Genomic DNA, 15,075 nt, shown 5'->3' on the forward strand with positions numbered 1-15,075 from the left:
ACTAGAGTAGAATGATACAAAGAATACCAGAGAGGTTTTTCATATTTATAAAAACCGTTACTTCGTTTTATTATACTGGTCTTGACAATACTAGTTTCTTATTGGTTAAAATCGTACTGTTCCTATTGGTCTGCTCTTTTCAACCAATCGCAATAAGAGAAACTAGGTCAAGAAAGGTATAAAAGACGTTCAGCGGCGATTGTCTGCTGCTGTTTCGTCTCGGGAGGCGAAAGGGTTTGAGGATGTCTGGCCGCGGTAAAACCGGAGGCAAGGCACGAGCGAAGGCGAAATCCCGCTCTTCCAGAGCCGGGTTGCAGTTCCCTGTGGGTCGAGTTCATCGGCTTCTACGCAAGGGCAATTACGCCGAGCGGATTGGAGGAGGGGCCCCGGTATATTTGGCTGCGGTGCTGGAGTACTTGAGCGCTGAGATTCTGGAGCTCGCTGGCAACGCCGCGAGGGACAACAAGAAGAGTCGAATCATTCCGCGGCACTTGCAGTTGGCGGTGCGCAACGATGAAGAATTAAATAAGCTGCTTGGGGGAGTTACGATCGCCCAGGGAGGCGTCTTACCCAATATCCATGCGGTTTTATTGCCGAAGAAAACCGAAATTCTGCATAGCGCTAGTGCCAGCAAACCCACCACCAGCGTGAGCAAGTCTTCCAAAGTGCCCAAAGTCGCAGTCAAGCCGACGACCGCTCCCGTTGCTGTTCAGTGAAGACAAGATAACCCTGCCCCGAGGGACATACCGAGACCCAAAGGCTCTTTTCAGAGCCACCTACAGGCTTTTAGAAAGAGCTTTTCGCTGCACTAAACATTCACAAAAATTCAAGTGTATAAGAATGTTTTTAAATACCAATTTAAGGAATGTTAAAAAACGAGTGTCTGAACACAATAGGAGTGGGGCTGTTTATTAACGAACTAGGGTAAGAGGTTACTCAAAAACAGTTGTGGTCGCTTATAAAAAGTTGCCAATGGCCCTCTTAGGTCATGTGACCCATAATGGCCCTGTTTTAAAAAGTAAATCACAAGTTAGACAAATTGATTCCATTGAACAGTGATAACAATCCCTTAATATTGCCTCCACTGCTCAATAAACTTGGTACATATACTGACAATACCATCTTTTGACTGACAACTGGTAATTTCTTGGGGTTGAGAAAATCAATTCATTAACATGAAATGTTCAAATTGGTGTAAACATTCACAACTACATTCTAATAGCCAGTCTGGTCTAATGGTTAAGGCATCAGACTAGAAACCTGGTGTTTCTAGTCCTGCCACAAGCATAAAGCCGGCTGGGGGACTTTGGGCCCATCACTCAGCCCAATCTGCCTCACAGGGTGATTGTGAGGAAAAGAGCAGGGAATATTAGGTATTTTTGCTGCCTTTAATTTTTATAAATAAAGGGGATAAAAATCTAAATCCACCTCCTTTGATTATCAAGCCTACTATTAGTGTTTCTATGCCTCTAATTTTATTCCTCTTCCTCAGCACACTCCTGTTCAGCAGGAGATTCTGGGTGCTGTCACAGGTCTGTGCTTCAAAAACAATTGGGTTCTGACTTGCTCTTCTGACAGCAGGAAGAATGAGACAATCTTCACTCCAGCAAAAACAGCAGGTGAAAAACTTATGAGTGGGCATCAAAAATGCTACTTACGCCTCAGAGTCTGTATAAATACAGATCTAGCAAGCCTCCTCACCCCTGTTCTCTCTCTGCAAAGCTCAGATTCCCTTCTCTAGACTAAGGGGGATTGCACCCTTCCATCTGACAGACTCCTGGCTAACATGCACTGCCCAGTTTTCTCCTGTGGCTTTTATTTCTACTTTTCAGGAATGCCTTCCTGAAACAAATCTCCTCAGAGACACAAACACATAAAGAATAGAATCAAATTGAAGGCTGGCGATGTAGTTGAATCTTGGGGGGCTGGGGGGGGGGTGAAAATCCCCAAATTTGAAATCCTGCAATATCCATTAAACAAGCAAATACACTAAATACATTTGAGGTTACTTTTGCAGGTTAAATGCCCAAACAATATACAAAAAAAGCAGGAGCCTGGAAACACCTCTTTTAACTATCACATTTTATTAAAAGGCATAAGCTTTTTTCTGCTATTCGCTTAGACCAGGGGTGTCAAACTCAGAATGTCATGTGATGTGTCATGACATATTGCAACTTTTTTTTCCCATTGCCAGCAATGGGGTGGGTACGGTTTTGCTATGATGCATCTGGCCTGTGGACTGGCAGTTTGACACCCCTGACTTAGACTACCATTTCAAATGCTATTAAAAGTAAGGTATTAATTAGAGTACTTTTTAATCATTTTTATTTCCAGAAACTAAAGGAAAACGGGACCTTAAAATTAATTTCTGCTGATGTTTCAGTACTCAACAGTCAGGCAGAATGGAAAATATTATATTTATATTTCATATTTTTAAACTCATCTCCCTCAGAGAGGGGCTCTGGGCAGTGTACAATATAATCAATAAAATCAATCTAAGGTTAAAAAGTGTTAAAATTGTAATAATATAAAAATTTCCAAAAGTGAAAAATTCCAAGATGGGGATTAGCAGTTGATAATACAGGCTTGTGGGGGGGGGGGGAGGTTCACATGGGGCCAGTCAGCCTCACAATTGTGTGGGCCTTTGTACCCCCCCCCCACAAGGCCTCACAGCCAAGTCTTCATTCCTTTGCTGGAAGGCCAAGAAATTGGGGGCTTTCTTAACCTTTGAAGGCACGATATTCCACAATGCAGGGGCAGCGGCAGAGAAGGCCCTTCTGGACTTCACCAGTCAAAATTCAAAAGAGTAAAATTTTATTTATTTTTAAAATTCAGGACCAAGAGGCCTATCGGTTGGTCTACAGCAGGGGTATGCAACCTTGGCTCTTTTATGACTTGTGGCTGGCTCAGGAATTGTGGGAGTTGAAGTCCACGAGTCATACAAGAGCCAAGGTTGCCTACCCCTGGTCTACAGGAATAAGGCTGCTGCTATACATGCCTCAACTGTCATAAGCTGAGAACTCCCTGTTGTAAAAGCACAGGAATACTGTAACTTAGGGCTCATCAAGGCATTGTTACTGCATTGAGCTCAATTGTCTCCACACCAGGTGGCACTAGCTCTCCACAACCTGCCTGGTAGTATTGACCAGTCTGGTCAGGGATCCAAAAATAAAGGTCATTAGTTATTCCAGCCTCAACTCTTCTTTTTTTTTTTACATAATGGGGGCACTATAGAGATGGAAAAGGACCCCAGATGATCCTCTGTTCTGTACCATGAGAGAAACAATATGGTGGACGGGGATGATGCGTCCAGTCTGATAAATTACTTCCTTACAGTTGCCAAGAGAAACACCTTGTGTCTGTGAAATCACCGGAAACTAGCTCCACCCAAGAGAGAGAGAGAGAGAGATCACCTGGAATTGCCACAAATGTTTTGCATGAAACACTAGCAGCCACAGGTCTTAAATGTGAATTCAGACAATAGGTTTGGACAAGCCCAGCTTGGTTGTTTAAGTGACACAAAGTGGTTTATGTAAAAACGAAGGACCAAGCGGACAAATCATCAAGCATCCAATAAAATGGAATATTAAATATTTGTCACATCTGCACCAGGGCAAAACTGGATTTCACACAAGATTATTAGACCCTGAAAGCTAGGCCTTTGGCTCCAATTCAGCCTATCTCTTCAATGCAGCTGATCCATTGCAAAAAGAAAAGGGTTATTTCTTTCCTTATTAGAATATCTATTTAATTTTAAATTAAAAAATTAGATGGGACTTATCAGATGGAATATTTAAAGTTTATTAAGCACTTGTTTGAATATGGTTAAAGGAATAAAATTTTGGATATAAATGAATTTAAGTTTAAGAGGAATATAATATTCTTTATGATATGAGAAATATAAAAATGTTGGGATGATTTATATGAGGGAAATGTTTTAGACACTTAAGGATAATGGATTTTGAGAAAATTTTAATTAATAAGAATGTTTTGAATAGTTTTAAAAGATTAGCTATGGATTTATTAGACAGAATACTTAAAGATTAAATATTGGTTTGAATATGTTTAGAAAGAATAGAAAAAAATTGGACATAAATGTATTTTAGCTTAAGAGGGACATGTTTTTCAAGTAGTATATTACTTCTTTTTTCTTTTTTCTTTTTGTTTTAAGATATGAGAAATGTAAAAGTGTTGGGATGGCTTATATGAGGAAAAAGACTTAAATACTTAAGTGTAATTAACTCTAAGAAAATCTTAACAGGGAAAATGTCTTTGTGGGGAAAACAAATTTAAATGAGAACTTTAAAAACAGGATCTATGACAAGGTGATTAAGATGATTAATTAGAAAAGAAGATTTATATTGATGTGGTTGTTACCTGTAGAAATATTAGAAAAATGTATATATTCAATTATCTATTAAAATTACTAAGAAATGTACTAATTTAAGGTTGATAAAAAAGAATATTATTGGAAGAAGAGAAAATCAAGGAAAGCTATTATGTGGAGTATGGAATTATAGAAATTGTTATTGTTTGTAAATATAAACCCAGATAACACGCTGTTTACCAAATATTAATGATTGTTAAAAAAATTAATAAAATATATTTTAAAAAAATAATAGATTCCATACAGCTGCTTTCTGATTTCTTCCTTTTCTAATCCCAACAACTGTTATCACATTTGGAAATCTTCCTTCTCCAGCTTTGTATGGAACTGCTGAAACGTTTGGTGGGCTGGGTTACTAATTACAACTTCTTTGCATCTTTCATTTTCATTAATTATGTACCATCAAGCTGGTATCATCTATTAGCAACCACATGGATAGGATGACCTGTCCCCAGCCTGACAGTGGTGTAACCCATCCTTATTGTTTGAGTCTGACAATGTTGAAATTGTCTTCTTTTTTTCCTTCTAGTTTTCCCAGGACTATGGACTTGTCAAGGGATCAGAATTTTACATAATGTGCCAAAACATCAATTTGAACCTGGGCATTGGTGCCTTGAGTGAAGATTGATTGTTCTATGATCCATTTATCTGATTTCTTGGCCACCCATGATTTCCTCAAGAATCTTATAGCAAAGTTCAAAAGCATGAATATCCTGCTTCTTCAAAATCCAACATTCACTTCCATAGAACGTCACAGGGGAAAGTCCTTGATTGGCCACTTCTGATCTTGCTGATAGACATGTCACAGTATCTGAATACTTTTTTCCATGGTTTTCACAGCTATCCTACCAAGTGCTAATTAATCTACAACAGGTTTCTAGTTTTACTTTCATATACATCTCTAATAATTATTCTCGATATTTATCCCTTCATTTTTGTTTCATGACATCTTTTGAGCTGTGAAGGCTCATTTTCTATGGATTTTGTACCTTCTGAATTTTTTCTTCCTTGCCTTCTTTTTTCTCTTTTCTGTTTTACTCAACAGCTATCTTTAACTAGTTATTGCAACACTCTCACAACCAGCAATCTCCTACCTATCCAATAGCTATTCCACAAGGTCTCAACTGTCCCTGTTTAATACTTTTTGGCTCCACCAATTCCTGTGTAATACAGGACCTGAACTGTTGGCAAGCTATCCCAATAGATGGCTAATGAGTTTGTTTAATTTACAGGCAGAGCCATTCAAAGGTCCATTGAAAGAGCTTTCCGTTGTTTTGTTCCTGAAGTTTTTTTTTTTAAAAAAACTTTCCAATTCCAACGATGGTCTTGTGGTCCCCTTGTGCTCTTTTACGCATCATCAAACCCAACCTTGCTTAGCAACCATGACTAAGATCAGCTGAGCTGCTACCTGCCGAGGTACATATTTTTACAATTATGATAAAAAATAAAAGACACTAGCATTCAATAAACAGTTTTATTTAGAATTTGCAGGAAGTACAGGAAATTAATTTAAAATGTTGTTGATTTGGCAAATCAAACAAGAGCGAAGTCATTTCAGAATTCTGGACTGGTTCACCCAATACTTTCATTGATAACGTGGGTGGTTAACACATCAAGCCAGCCACTTTTAAAATTATTCCATGAACCATACCTAGAAAAGTCATGGTTTAGTGCAGCCAAGCCAACCACAATAGAAAAAAATATTAATCCCAGTTTGGTGATTTTTATACGTCATTAAATTAGACTAATATCGTATTTTACTCTGTTCCAAAATTGGGTGTTTGAGGAGAAAACAGACTCATTGCTGTAAAGCAGTTCCTCCACCACTTCCAAATCTATTAGATTAAAACAGCCAGATTTCCCATCCATTATTGGTAGATCCAGGCTCTGAAGCAGTTCAAATGGTCCGGCTGTAAGATTTGCAACAAATGGGAGTGGAGATCTTTCACCTCTCTTAAATATTGCTTAAAAGTTCCCAATTCCAACCAGCCCCACCATCATGGCAAGTCTCTTGGGATGAGAGAGGAACAATCTGTATGCAGAGGTCTCCTCTAAACTATACAGCAACTTTCTTGGGTCTTTCAATTTTTTCCTTCCTCATGTTTGTTCTTTTTGCCCATCTTCCTGTTTCTATATTTTCTACTTACTCTCTTATTCTATATCTGAGCTACCAGTTATCTAATTACTTCTCTTCTAATTACTTCTCTAATCATTACTCAATCTATTTTGAGAGACAACCTCTGTCCCAGTTGGGTTGCCAATCTATAATAATAAGAGGCAACTATGAAGCAGGTGAAAAGTAACGATGGCAAATGTATTATTACAAATTAAATCAGATCCCAAGTTAAATAACCTCAAGGGAATTTGTATAATGTCCCCTTGGATAACCGGACCAAAAGGGGATACATGATAGAATGGCTTGAAAGATGAAAGGCTTGGAATTTAGGGCAAAGAAAATGTCTATTCTTGAACAAATGTAAAGCTGAGGGGTATAGTCAGAATACTCCATATAATTCACGTGTATAATTTTCAGCAATAACTCTGTAAGGTACAGGATTATTAGAATATCATATTTATTTATGAGTATGTTGTGTGTGGGGGGAGGGGGGGAACTGCCTCTGAGTAAAAATATGAAAATAGAATTTTCCAAGATGCAGGTCAGTAATTTAGTGCTTATGTTCAACCGCTGATTCCTGACCATAAGAGAGCTGTGACTTGCCTTTTGCAGTGTTTTTGAGTAACAGGGAAGGATTTCATTCCCCACAGATGGAGGGGGGCCAATTTGGACAACTTTAAAGTAAGCTTAAACACATCCATGGACATCAGATTAGCAACCGCTATATAGGAACTAGATTGTCCCCTCAGCCTAGAAGTATCTTTTGGTAGGAACATGACCGACCATTTTGGGAACCAAAGTTAGAATAACCTCTCTGTTCTTTGCAAGGCATGTTGGCAGGAGGAAGGTGGTAGAAAAAAAAGACACAACATTCATTCATTCATTTTCAGACCTGCATCACCTGAAGGGAGCTGCCATTTTAAATATACCACAAGGCCAAAAGGTGACACTCTGTAGGGCAGTGGTTCTCAACCTTTTTAATGCCGCGACCCCCAACTGGTCATAAGTCGAGGACTACCCAACCAGTCATAAGTCGAGGACTTTCCCTGCCCGGGAGCGCCGCTCATGTGCGTGGTGCCGCTCCCTGCGCTGGCTGAGGCGTAGCTGGCAAGGGGCAGCGACGGCGCAGGGCGACTACCAGCTGGGCCACCAGCTGGCCCAGCCCAAGGGAGGTAAGGCACCCGCCGGGCCGCACGTGTGCCAGAAACCCTCCCTGCGCCCGCTGGCCTCCCACCTCCCACCCTCTTTTACTTACATTTTTAGTAGTTGCTCAGCAGGGAAGGGTGGAAACTTCCAGACAGCTCACCTTCGCTGCAGACAACTTGCAGCATCGTTTGTAGAATGGGACTTTTGGCAGGCTCAGCAGGGCAGAGACAGCCTGGACAATTCCTATTGGTTTTTGAAAGCCAATAGAATTAGACTCTATTCAAGAGAGTCTATTCTATTGGCTTTCAAAAGCCAATAGAATAAAAGGGAGTAGCACAGCTAAGGAAAAGGGGAAAAAATATGGCGGACTGCGTTGTTTGGCGACCCCCATGAAATGGTCGTTCTACCCCAAATGGGGTCGCGACCCACAGGTTGAGAACCGCTGCTGTAGGGGCACTGTGGGAAATCAAAAGGCAACTTCCAGCACCAATCAGAGGGCTGCTGCTAGTGAAATCTACCAATGGAAGACAGTATTCTTCAAAAGCTCTTTCCAGAGCTCTCCACCTTCAAATCTGAAACCAACTGTGGTGAAAACGTTGGGATTGCACGTTGCATAGGGTCAGAACATGGTTTCTTTGGTTTGGGTGCATTGTACTAATCTGGCCAAGTGTGTCATTTATTCTTTGAATCACAACTAATGAATAAACTGTGTCTTAGGGCTCATTGTGCTAACCTGGGTAGTTGATGCCTGTAAAGGCAGCCACCTTAGACAAGAAAGGTGCAGCGTTAAGGTTGCTGCTCTCTAGGCAGAAGCACCACCCGCAGGAAGGTAACAGGAAACCCAGAGGCAGAAAACAGCCTTGGCCACCTGCTTCCGCCAAGGCGGAGCAGGATAAACTGGCTACCCTCTATCAGAAATGGTCAGTTGCATTTTAACCCCAGTAGTAACACCTTACAGACATACTCCTTGACTTACAGTCACAAGTGGGGCTAGAATTTCCATTGCTAAGCCAAGCAGTTGTTAAAGGAGTCATCCCCAAATTTAACCGTTCTGCCACAGTTATTAAGAGAATCGCTGGAATTGTTTCATAGGGTTGTTACAAATCCGGCTTCTCCCATTGACTTTCCTTGCCAGAAGCCGGCTGGGAAGGTCGCAAATGGAGGTCACATGACCCCGGGACCCTGCAACTGCTCTGTACATACGTAACAGTTGCCAAGTACCCATATTTTGATCCCGTGGGGATGCTGCGTAAGTGCAAGGACCAGTCGCAAGTCACTTTTTTTCAGCGCTATTATAACTTTGAATGGTTATTAAATGAACGATTGTGTGTCAAGGACTCTCTGTACTCAGAAAAGAAGCAGACAAGAGCCTTTTATCTTGTCCCCAACTTCTTTTTCAAGGTGGGTTTTTTTTGCGGGGTAGGGGAGGAGAAAAAGCATGAATTCCATCCTACTTTTTCTGTTCTCTCCTTTCCAAGTATGTGCTAAAAAGGTCCCTGATCTCACGGGCAGGCGGGTTGGACATATACATCAGCTGTCTTTCTGGCTGCTGGTAAGATCTCGACACAGATCTCACCACCTCTTCCCACCCTTCCTGCAGAGGCTCCCCTTTGCTCTCACAAATGTTGTGCAAGATGCAGCAGGCTACAATGACCCGCGGGGCGTAGCGTTCTCGCACATCCAGGCGGGAGAGGAGGCACCGCCATCGGCCCCTGAGCCGCTCAAAGGCATAGTCCGCCACTGTCCGGCAGTGGCCAAGCGTGCTGTTGAAGAGCTGTTTCCGGGAGTCCAACTGGCCGCTGTAAGGAGTCATTAGCCACGGCAGAAGAGGGTAAGCAAGGTCTCCTAGGATGACCGGCTTTACTTGCTCCCCATCTAGGTCCATCGTAGTGCTAGGACCAAAAGTGCCTTGATTCATGGCCCGGAAGATGGGGGAGCTGCGAAAGATCTTGGCGTCGTGAACTTTCCCGGATCGCCCAGCATACACATCGATGAATTTGCCTTCATGATCCACCAGGGCCTGCAGAACCATCGAATAATACCCTCGGCTGTTGATGTATTCCATGGCTCGGTGAGCAGGAGCAATGATAGGGATATGGGTGGCATCGATCACCCCAATGCAATGAGGGAAACCTTTGGCCGAAAAGCCTTTCATGACCTCCCGGGGCCTGGTCAGTAGGACCACATGGTGATACACATCATAAAGAGCTTGGCAAAATTCCATGACTATCCTGGAGACAGTGGAGCGCCCAACGCCAAAACACTCCGCTACTGAGCGGTAGCTGTCTGGGGTGGCCAGCTTCCATATAGCTATGGCCAGCTGCTTCTCAACAGTAATGGGAGCCCGCATGTTAGTTGTCTGACGCTCAAGAACTGGCCTCAATCTGTCACACAGCTCCATGAAAGTCTGCCGACTCATCCGGAAGTTCTCCTGCCAAAGATGGTCATCCCAATGGGGCAGCACCACCTTTTCCCACCACTCAGAGCGGCCTGGCTGCACCCAGAAGGCCCGCTCCATGATGTAGAGTTCGTCTATCAGCCCAGCAAGGACCGCCGGGGACTGGAAGAGGCACGAACACATCATGGCACGCAAAGAGTCAATGCTGGACTCCACCACTGCTCGGAGGCGCACGGCAGCCGCGTTTTCCACCATCTGCTCAAGCTCCAGTAGGTCACGACGATGGCGGGGCAGAAACGTCCGGCGGGTGGCCAAGTGGCTGAAAAGTTGTGATTGGATTCCGACAACAGTCTTAACGGCAGCTACAGCAGCTGTGGCCACAGTGACGGCCGCAGAGGCCACTTTGTCACCAGCAACAGTAACTTCTGAAAGTCAGAAGATAAGCAAGAGGAAACTCTTTTAGAAAACAAAGATCAGCCCATCTAACTGGAAAACTCTACAGATTCTCAACTAGCACTTCAGCCGATCCTTTTAACACTCCACCACTCTGAATTCATCTCAAGTAGCCTATGAATTTTTGGGGAGGTCACCTTCTATGACTTACAAAAACAGTTTATGTTTCATGGTTTATTCTATCCACTGAACAAGTTATCTGCATCTGCAAGTATGAGTTTGGAATCTTTTTTCATGGTTATTATACTGGGAGAGCCAGTTTGGTACAGTGGTTAAAGCATCAGGCTAGAAACTGGGAAACCACAATTTCTACTTCTGCCTTGCGGCACAAAGCCAGCTGGATGACTTTGGGTCACTCATTCTCTCTCAGCCCTAAGAAAGAAGTGAAGGCAAACCCTTCTGAGAAACCTTGCTGAGAAAACTACAGGGAGTCATCAGGAATCAACGCTGACTCCAGGGCACTGAAAATATCCTTCCCTCTCTCCTGATACCGAAGCCATCTGCCATCTTAGTTAAATTTCAATCTCATTTCACCATCACATTATAAGAACTCATCAGGCTCGCCGTGTAGATTTCAACATATCTACAAAGCAACAAGTTACAGCAGACTTGTCAAACACAAGGCCTGGGGGCCAGATGCAGCCCGCAAAGTGATTTCATGTGGCCCGCGAAGCCATCCTGGAAACAGTGAGGGAATGGCCCCCTCTGCCTCGGCCCTGGCCGAGGCAGGCCGGGAGCCAATGTACAATTTTGTGGTGGCCATCTATGCTGAAACGCATTCAGTCTTAGCTCCACAAGGCTGTCTGTAAACAGCGAGGAACCAGCCCCTGCCGCGTCAGCCCCACCCCATGAGTGCATGCTGGGGAGGTGTCACCCCTTGTGAGGAATGAAGAAATGGACCTTGCCTTGGCACTTGCCTTGGTCCCACCCCCTTCTGCCAGAGACCCTCAGATCGGTCCCACTCCTGCCCAGGCCCCCACAGGCACCCTTGACGCGAACGATGTAGAGATGGCCACACCCATCCAGTAGGCCACACCCATTCCATCCACACCCACCCAGTAGGCTGCACCCACCCTGGCCACACACCCCGCCCCCCCGAGGGCAACCGCAATGCTGATGCGGCCCTCAATGAAATTGAGTTTGACACCCCTGAGTTACAGAAATGTGAAATCTACCTCATCTATGGATTAGTATCAAAACCTCTCCTATATCATTCTGCACTTGAGGAAAGATGCAAGAAAAAAAACTCTAATTCCTTCAGATCCTGGGAAGTCAATGATGGGCAGACCAATTATCTGTCAGCAGATGAACTCAGAATGATCCACACAGTTACCATTTAAAAATATTGTTGTTTTTCTATCCACTTCTTTACCTGAGCTGGTCTCACTTCTCCCTGTCCCTTCTCCTGTGCTTTGGGAATCTGGATTTTGTGTTTCTTCCTCCTTCTCCATCCTAGATCTTAATTTAGACTTTAAGATAGGAAATCCTAAATAGAAAAGAACAGTTAAAAAAAAAGAAATGGAAATGAAAACAAGTCAGAATTGCAATTAGACATGGAGGCATTCCAGCAAACTGTGAGAAGATTTGTGCATGAAACTTCTAAATGCTGAGGCAAGATGGCAGTTTTCCAATCATGGATTGTATTTTGGGAAAAATGTTACATTTCCACATTCTGTAAGTACATTCAGAGAGTTATGGTCCTAATGTATATGGGTGCCAGTTTGGGGGAAGGTTTGATCGGGGCACTTAAATAATCTTAAGGGATTGGAGCTAGCAAAATTGACTATTTGGTTAGAGACAACAATTTTAACTATATTTCTTGCAGCTTAGAGACCACCTTTAGATTTCCTACAGGAAAAAGAAAAAGCTGAAGTTTTGACTTTGGGGTTTAATTATATTTGATTTGACCAGAAAAATACTATGGGTTGTTAAATGGCTACGTGTATTTTATAGTTAATAGATTTTTTTATGCATTAAAGTTAAATTAAGAAAATATATATATATATATATATATATTATATATATATATATATATATATATATATATATATATATATATATATATATATATATATATATATATATATATATTTAATGTTGGTTTTGAAGAAAGGAAAAAAGGTTTTGAAAGGCCCTGCTCTGCAATTAAGATTTTGGAGAAAGATGATCCAGCAGTCACGTATTAAAGCAAAGTGAATGGCACCCAGTTCCTTATTTCCTGCAGTGGAGATGGGTGGCATAATTAATACATGAATAAATAAATAAATACAACAGCAGCAGCAGCAACCAAGATGAGTGCACAAGCAGCTTTTAAAGGCAAGGCAGCTGCATTCAGCACCTCTTCAAATGCTGTGCTTCTTGAGGTCAGGCATTTCAAGGGCAACCCTAAGTAACTCCAGAATGCGCCTTTGGGCATCGGCAGACCAGCCTCCCCTGCCTCGGCCTGGGTGGCTCTCTCCGCAGGCGGTGGAGGATGGGAGCAGCCGCCACAGCCGAGACGGGCTTTCACTCCATACAAAGAAAGCAGCCTCTGCCTGCCGACTGCCCTGCCATTCTATAGGCGACACACCGGACTTTACACAGGCCGCATTTCCTCTTTGCGCGGTGCCTCCAACCCTTTAATTGTGCGCTTTGTTTGTTTTCCCTCCTCCCGCACCTCCCCGGAGAAAAAGGGCTGCCCAGGCTGCCCCTCGCAGTCTCCGCTTCCTCCGCCGCGAGAGAGGCGATCATCGAGCGTGAATTTTGCCGACGGCTCCTTCCCTCCCTGCTTGCCTTGCCAAGCCGAGAGACTGTCGGACCACAAAGGAAGCCTCCAGCTAGAGCAGGGGACCGACGAGGATCTTCTGCCGGTCCTGGGAGAAGCGGAGGCTGCCAAGATCCGAGAGAAAGGAAAGGAGCCTGGATTTGTGCGAACAGCCCGACTTCAGACCCAGTTATGGTGGCTCTTGTGCTCCTTCCCCTCGCAGCCTCCGCGGTGCTGTTATTTCGGTTCCCTCCAGGTCCTAAGAGGCAACGCTGAACAGGAAGTTACGGCTGCTCTTGCAAGCCTTCCGCGGAGCCACGGTGGCTTGGAGGAGGCACCCGCGATTCCACCTCCTGCTCCAGATGCCACCAGGTCCCGAGGCCGCTGACTGCCAGCTTTTCAGCCTGGTCTATCTTCACTACGTCCCTCCAGATGCCAGCTGTTCCAGCTGTGTGGTATATGGTTTGGGGAGACCAAGGTTCACGACCATCCCTAATTACAAATATTCGATCTTGGGGACCAGTCACAAGCCACCCCAAAGGGCAGTTATTATGGGGCTAGCATGAAAAGGAGATTTCCATGTTAAGTCATCACCTTGAGTCTCTGGGGAGGGGGGAAGGGATATATGCCTAATAAATAGATAAAATAAGTGGTTGTTATCACTATCTTCTGAGCACTAATTGTGTTTCTTGGACATGAGCAGACCCATAAGTTTTAGCTCTGAAAGGGTGCACCGGTCAAGCATTGTGGAAGGCATAACTAAATTATCTTGTAAGTAATTCAGAGAGTTGTGTGGTTATACAAGTTGAATTAACAAACACAAGTAGTCCTTGACTTACAACCATAATGGACCCTGCCCACTGCAGTAGTAAGTCATGACAGTCGTAAAGAAGGATCACTACATGACTGGACCCGATTTTGCAACCTTTTTTTGTGGTGTTCACTAAGCAGACACTGTGATCATTAAATGACCCCCATAGTCATGAAATAAACTCATTGTTTGCCATGGGGCAATTTTACTGAAAACTGGAAGTATATTTCTCAGTTTTTGACAACAATGTAAATCATGGTCATGTGATTGTAGGGTGCTACAAATTGCCATGAATGTAGATCAGTTGCTGAGTGCCCAAAATAAAGTCATATGATCACAGGAGGGGGTGGTTGACTTTGAAATCTCAGATCTAGGCCATAACTACTTTGGGGTGGGTCTGCTGTAACGTTGAACAATCACTAAGCAACTGGCCTTAATTGAGGATTATCTATGATAAATGAATAATCAACATTTTAAGATAAGTTCTCATCTTTCAGCCCAATCATTTTATTTACCCCTCCTCGTTATCCCATTGTCCAAGGGTCTTCACTGTCAAATTCTTTAGCCAATTTCATCTCCTAATTTAATGACAGCATCTGTGCATATTTCTTCCTGCCCCTCATTTCCTTTTTATCCTAGTCATTCTATAAAGCAATGGTTCTCAACCTTTTTAATGCCGCAACCCCAACCGGTTGTAAGTTGAAGACTACCCAACCGGTCATAAGTCAAGGACTTTCCCTGCCCGGGAGCGCCGTGCATGCGTGGTGCTGCCCCCTGCGCCGGCCGAGGCGTAGCTGGCAAGGGGCAGCGACGGCGCAAGGCGACCACCGGCTAGGCCGCCAGCTGGCCCAGCCCAAGGGAGGTAAGGCACCCGCCAGGCCCCACGTGTGCCAGCAACCTTCCCTGCGCCCGCCGGCCTCCCACCTCCCACTCCTGGCCCTCTTTTACTTACATTTTTAGTAGTTGCTCAGCAGGGAGGGGTGGAAGCTTCCAGACAGCTCGCCTTTGCTGCAGACAACTT

The 15,075-nt window shown here is 43.7% G+C and overlaps 2 protein-coding genes across 2 annotated transcripts; one reads left to right on the plus strand and one right to left on the minus strand.

The window, feature by feature from the left end:
• The first annotated feature begins 227 nt into the window (after positions 1-227).
• LOC120315932 (histone H2A-like) lies at positions 228-840 on the plus strand. Its single transcript, XM_039360973.1, has one exon. It carries the CDS (start codon positions 243-245, stop codon positions 714-716), a length of 474 nt encoding a protein of 157 aa, XP_039216907.1. The 5' UTR covers positions 228-242; the 3' UTR covers positions 717-840.
• A 7,135-nt stretch (positions 841-7,975) lies between these two features.
• LOC120315918 (protein ANTAGONIST OF LIKE HETEROCHROMATIN PROTEIN 1-like) lies at positions 7,976-14,929 on the minus strand. The gene is made up of 3 exons (XM_039360958.1): positions 13,273-14,929; positions 11,873-11,986; positions 7,976-10,472 (listed from the first exon to the last, which is right to left on the minus strand). The coding sequence occupies exons 2-3, from the start codon at positions 11,949-11,951 to the stop codon at positions 9,100-9,102; spliced, it is 1,452 nt and encodes a 483-aa protein (XP_039216892.1). The 5' UTR covers positions 11,952-11,986; positions 13,273-14,929; the 3' UTR covers positions 7,976-9,099.
• Positions 14,930-15,075: the final 146 nt, after the last annotated feature.

This window comes from Crotalus tigris, unplaced genomic scaffold, assembly GCF_016545835.1.
Source record: "Crotalus tigris isolate CLP2741 ecotype Arizona unplaced genomic scaffold, ASM1654583v1 scf7180000019189.1338056, whole genome shotgun sequence".
In the NCBI taxonomy this organism is placed as follows: domain Eukaryota; kingdom Metazoa; phylum Chordata; class Lepidosauria; order Squamata; family Viperidae; genus Crotalus; species Crotalus tigris.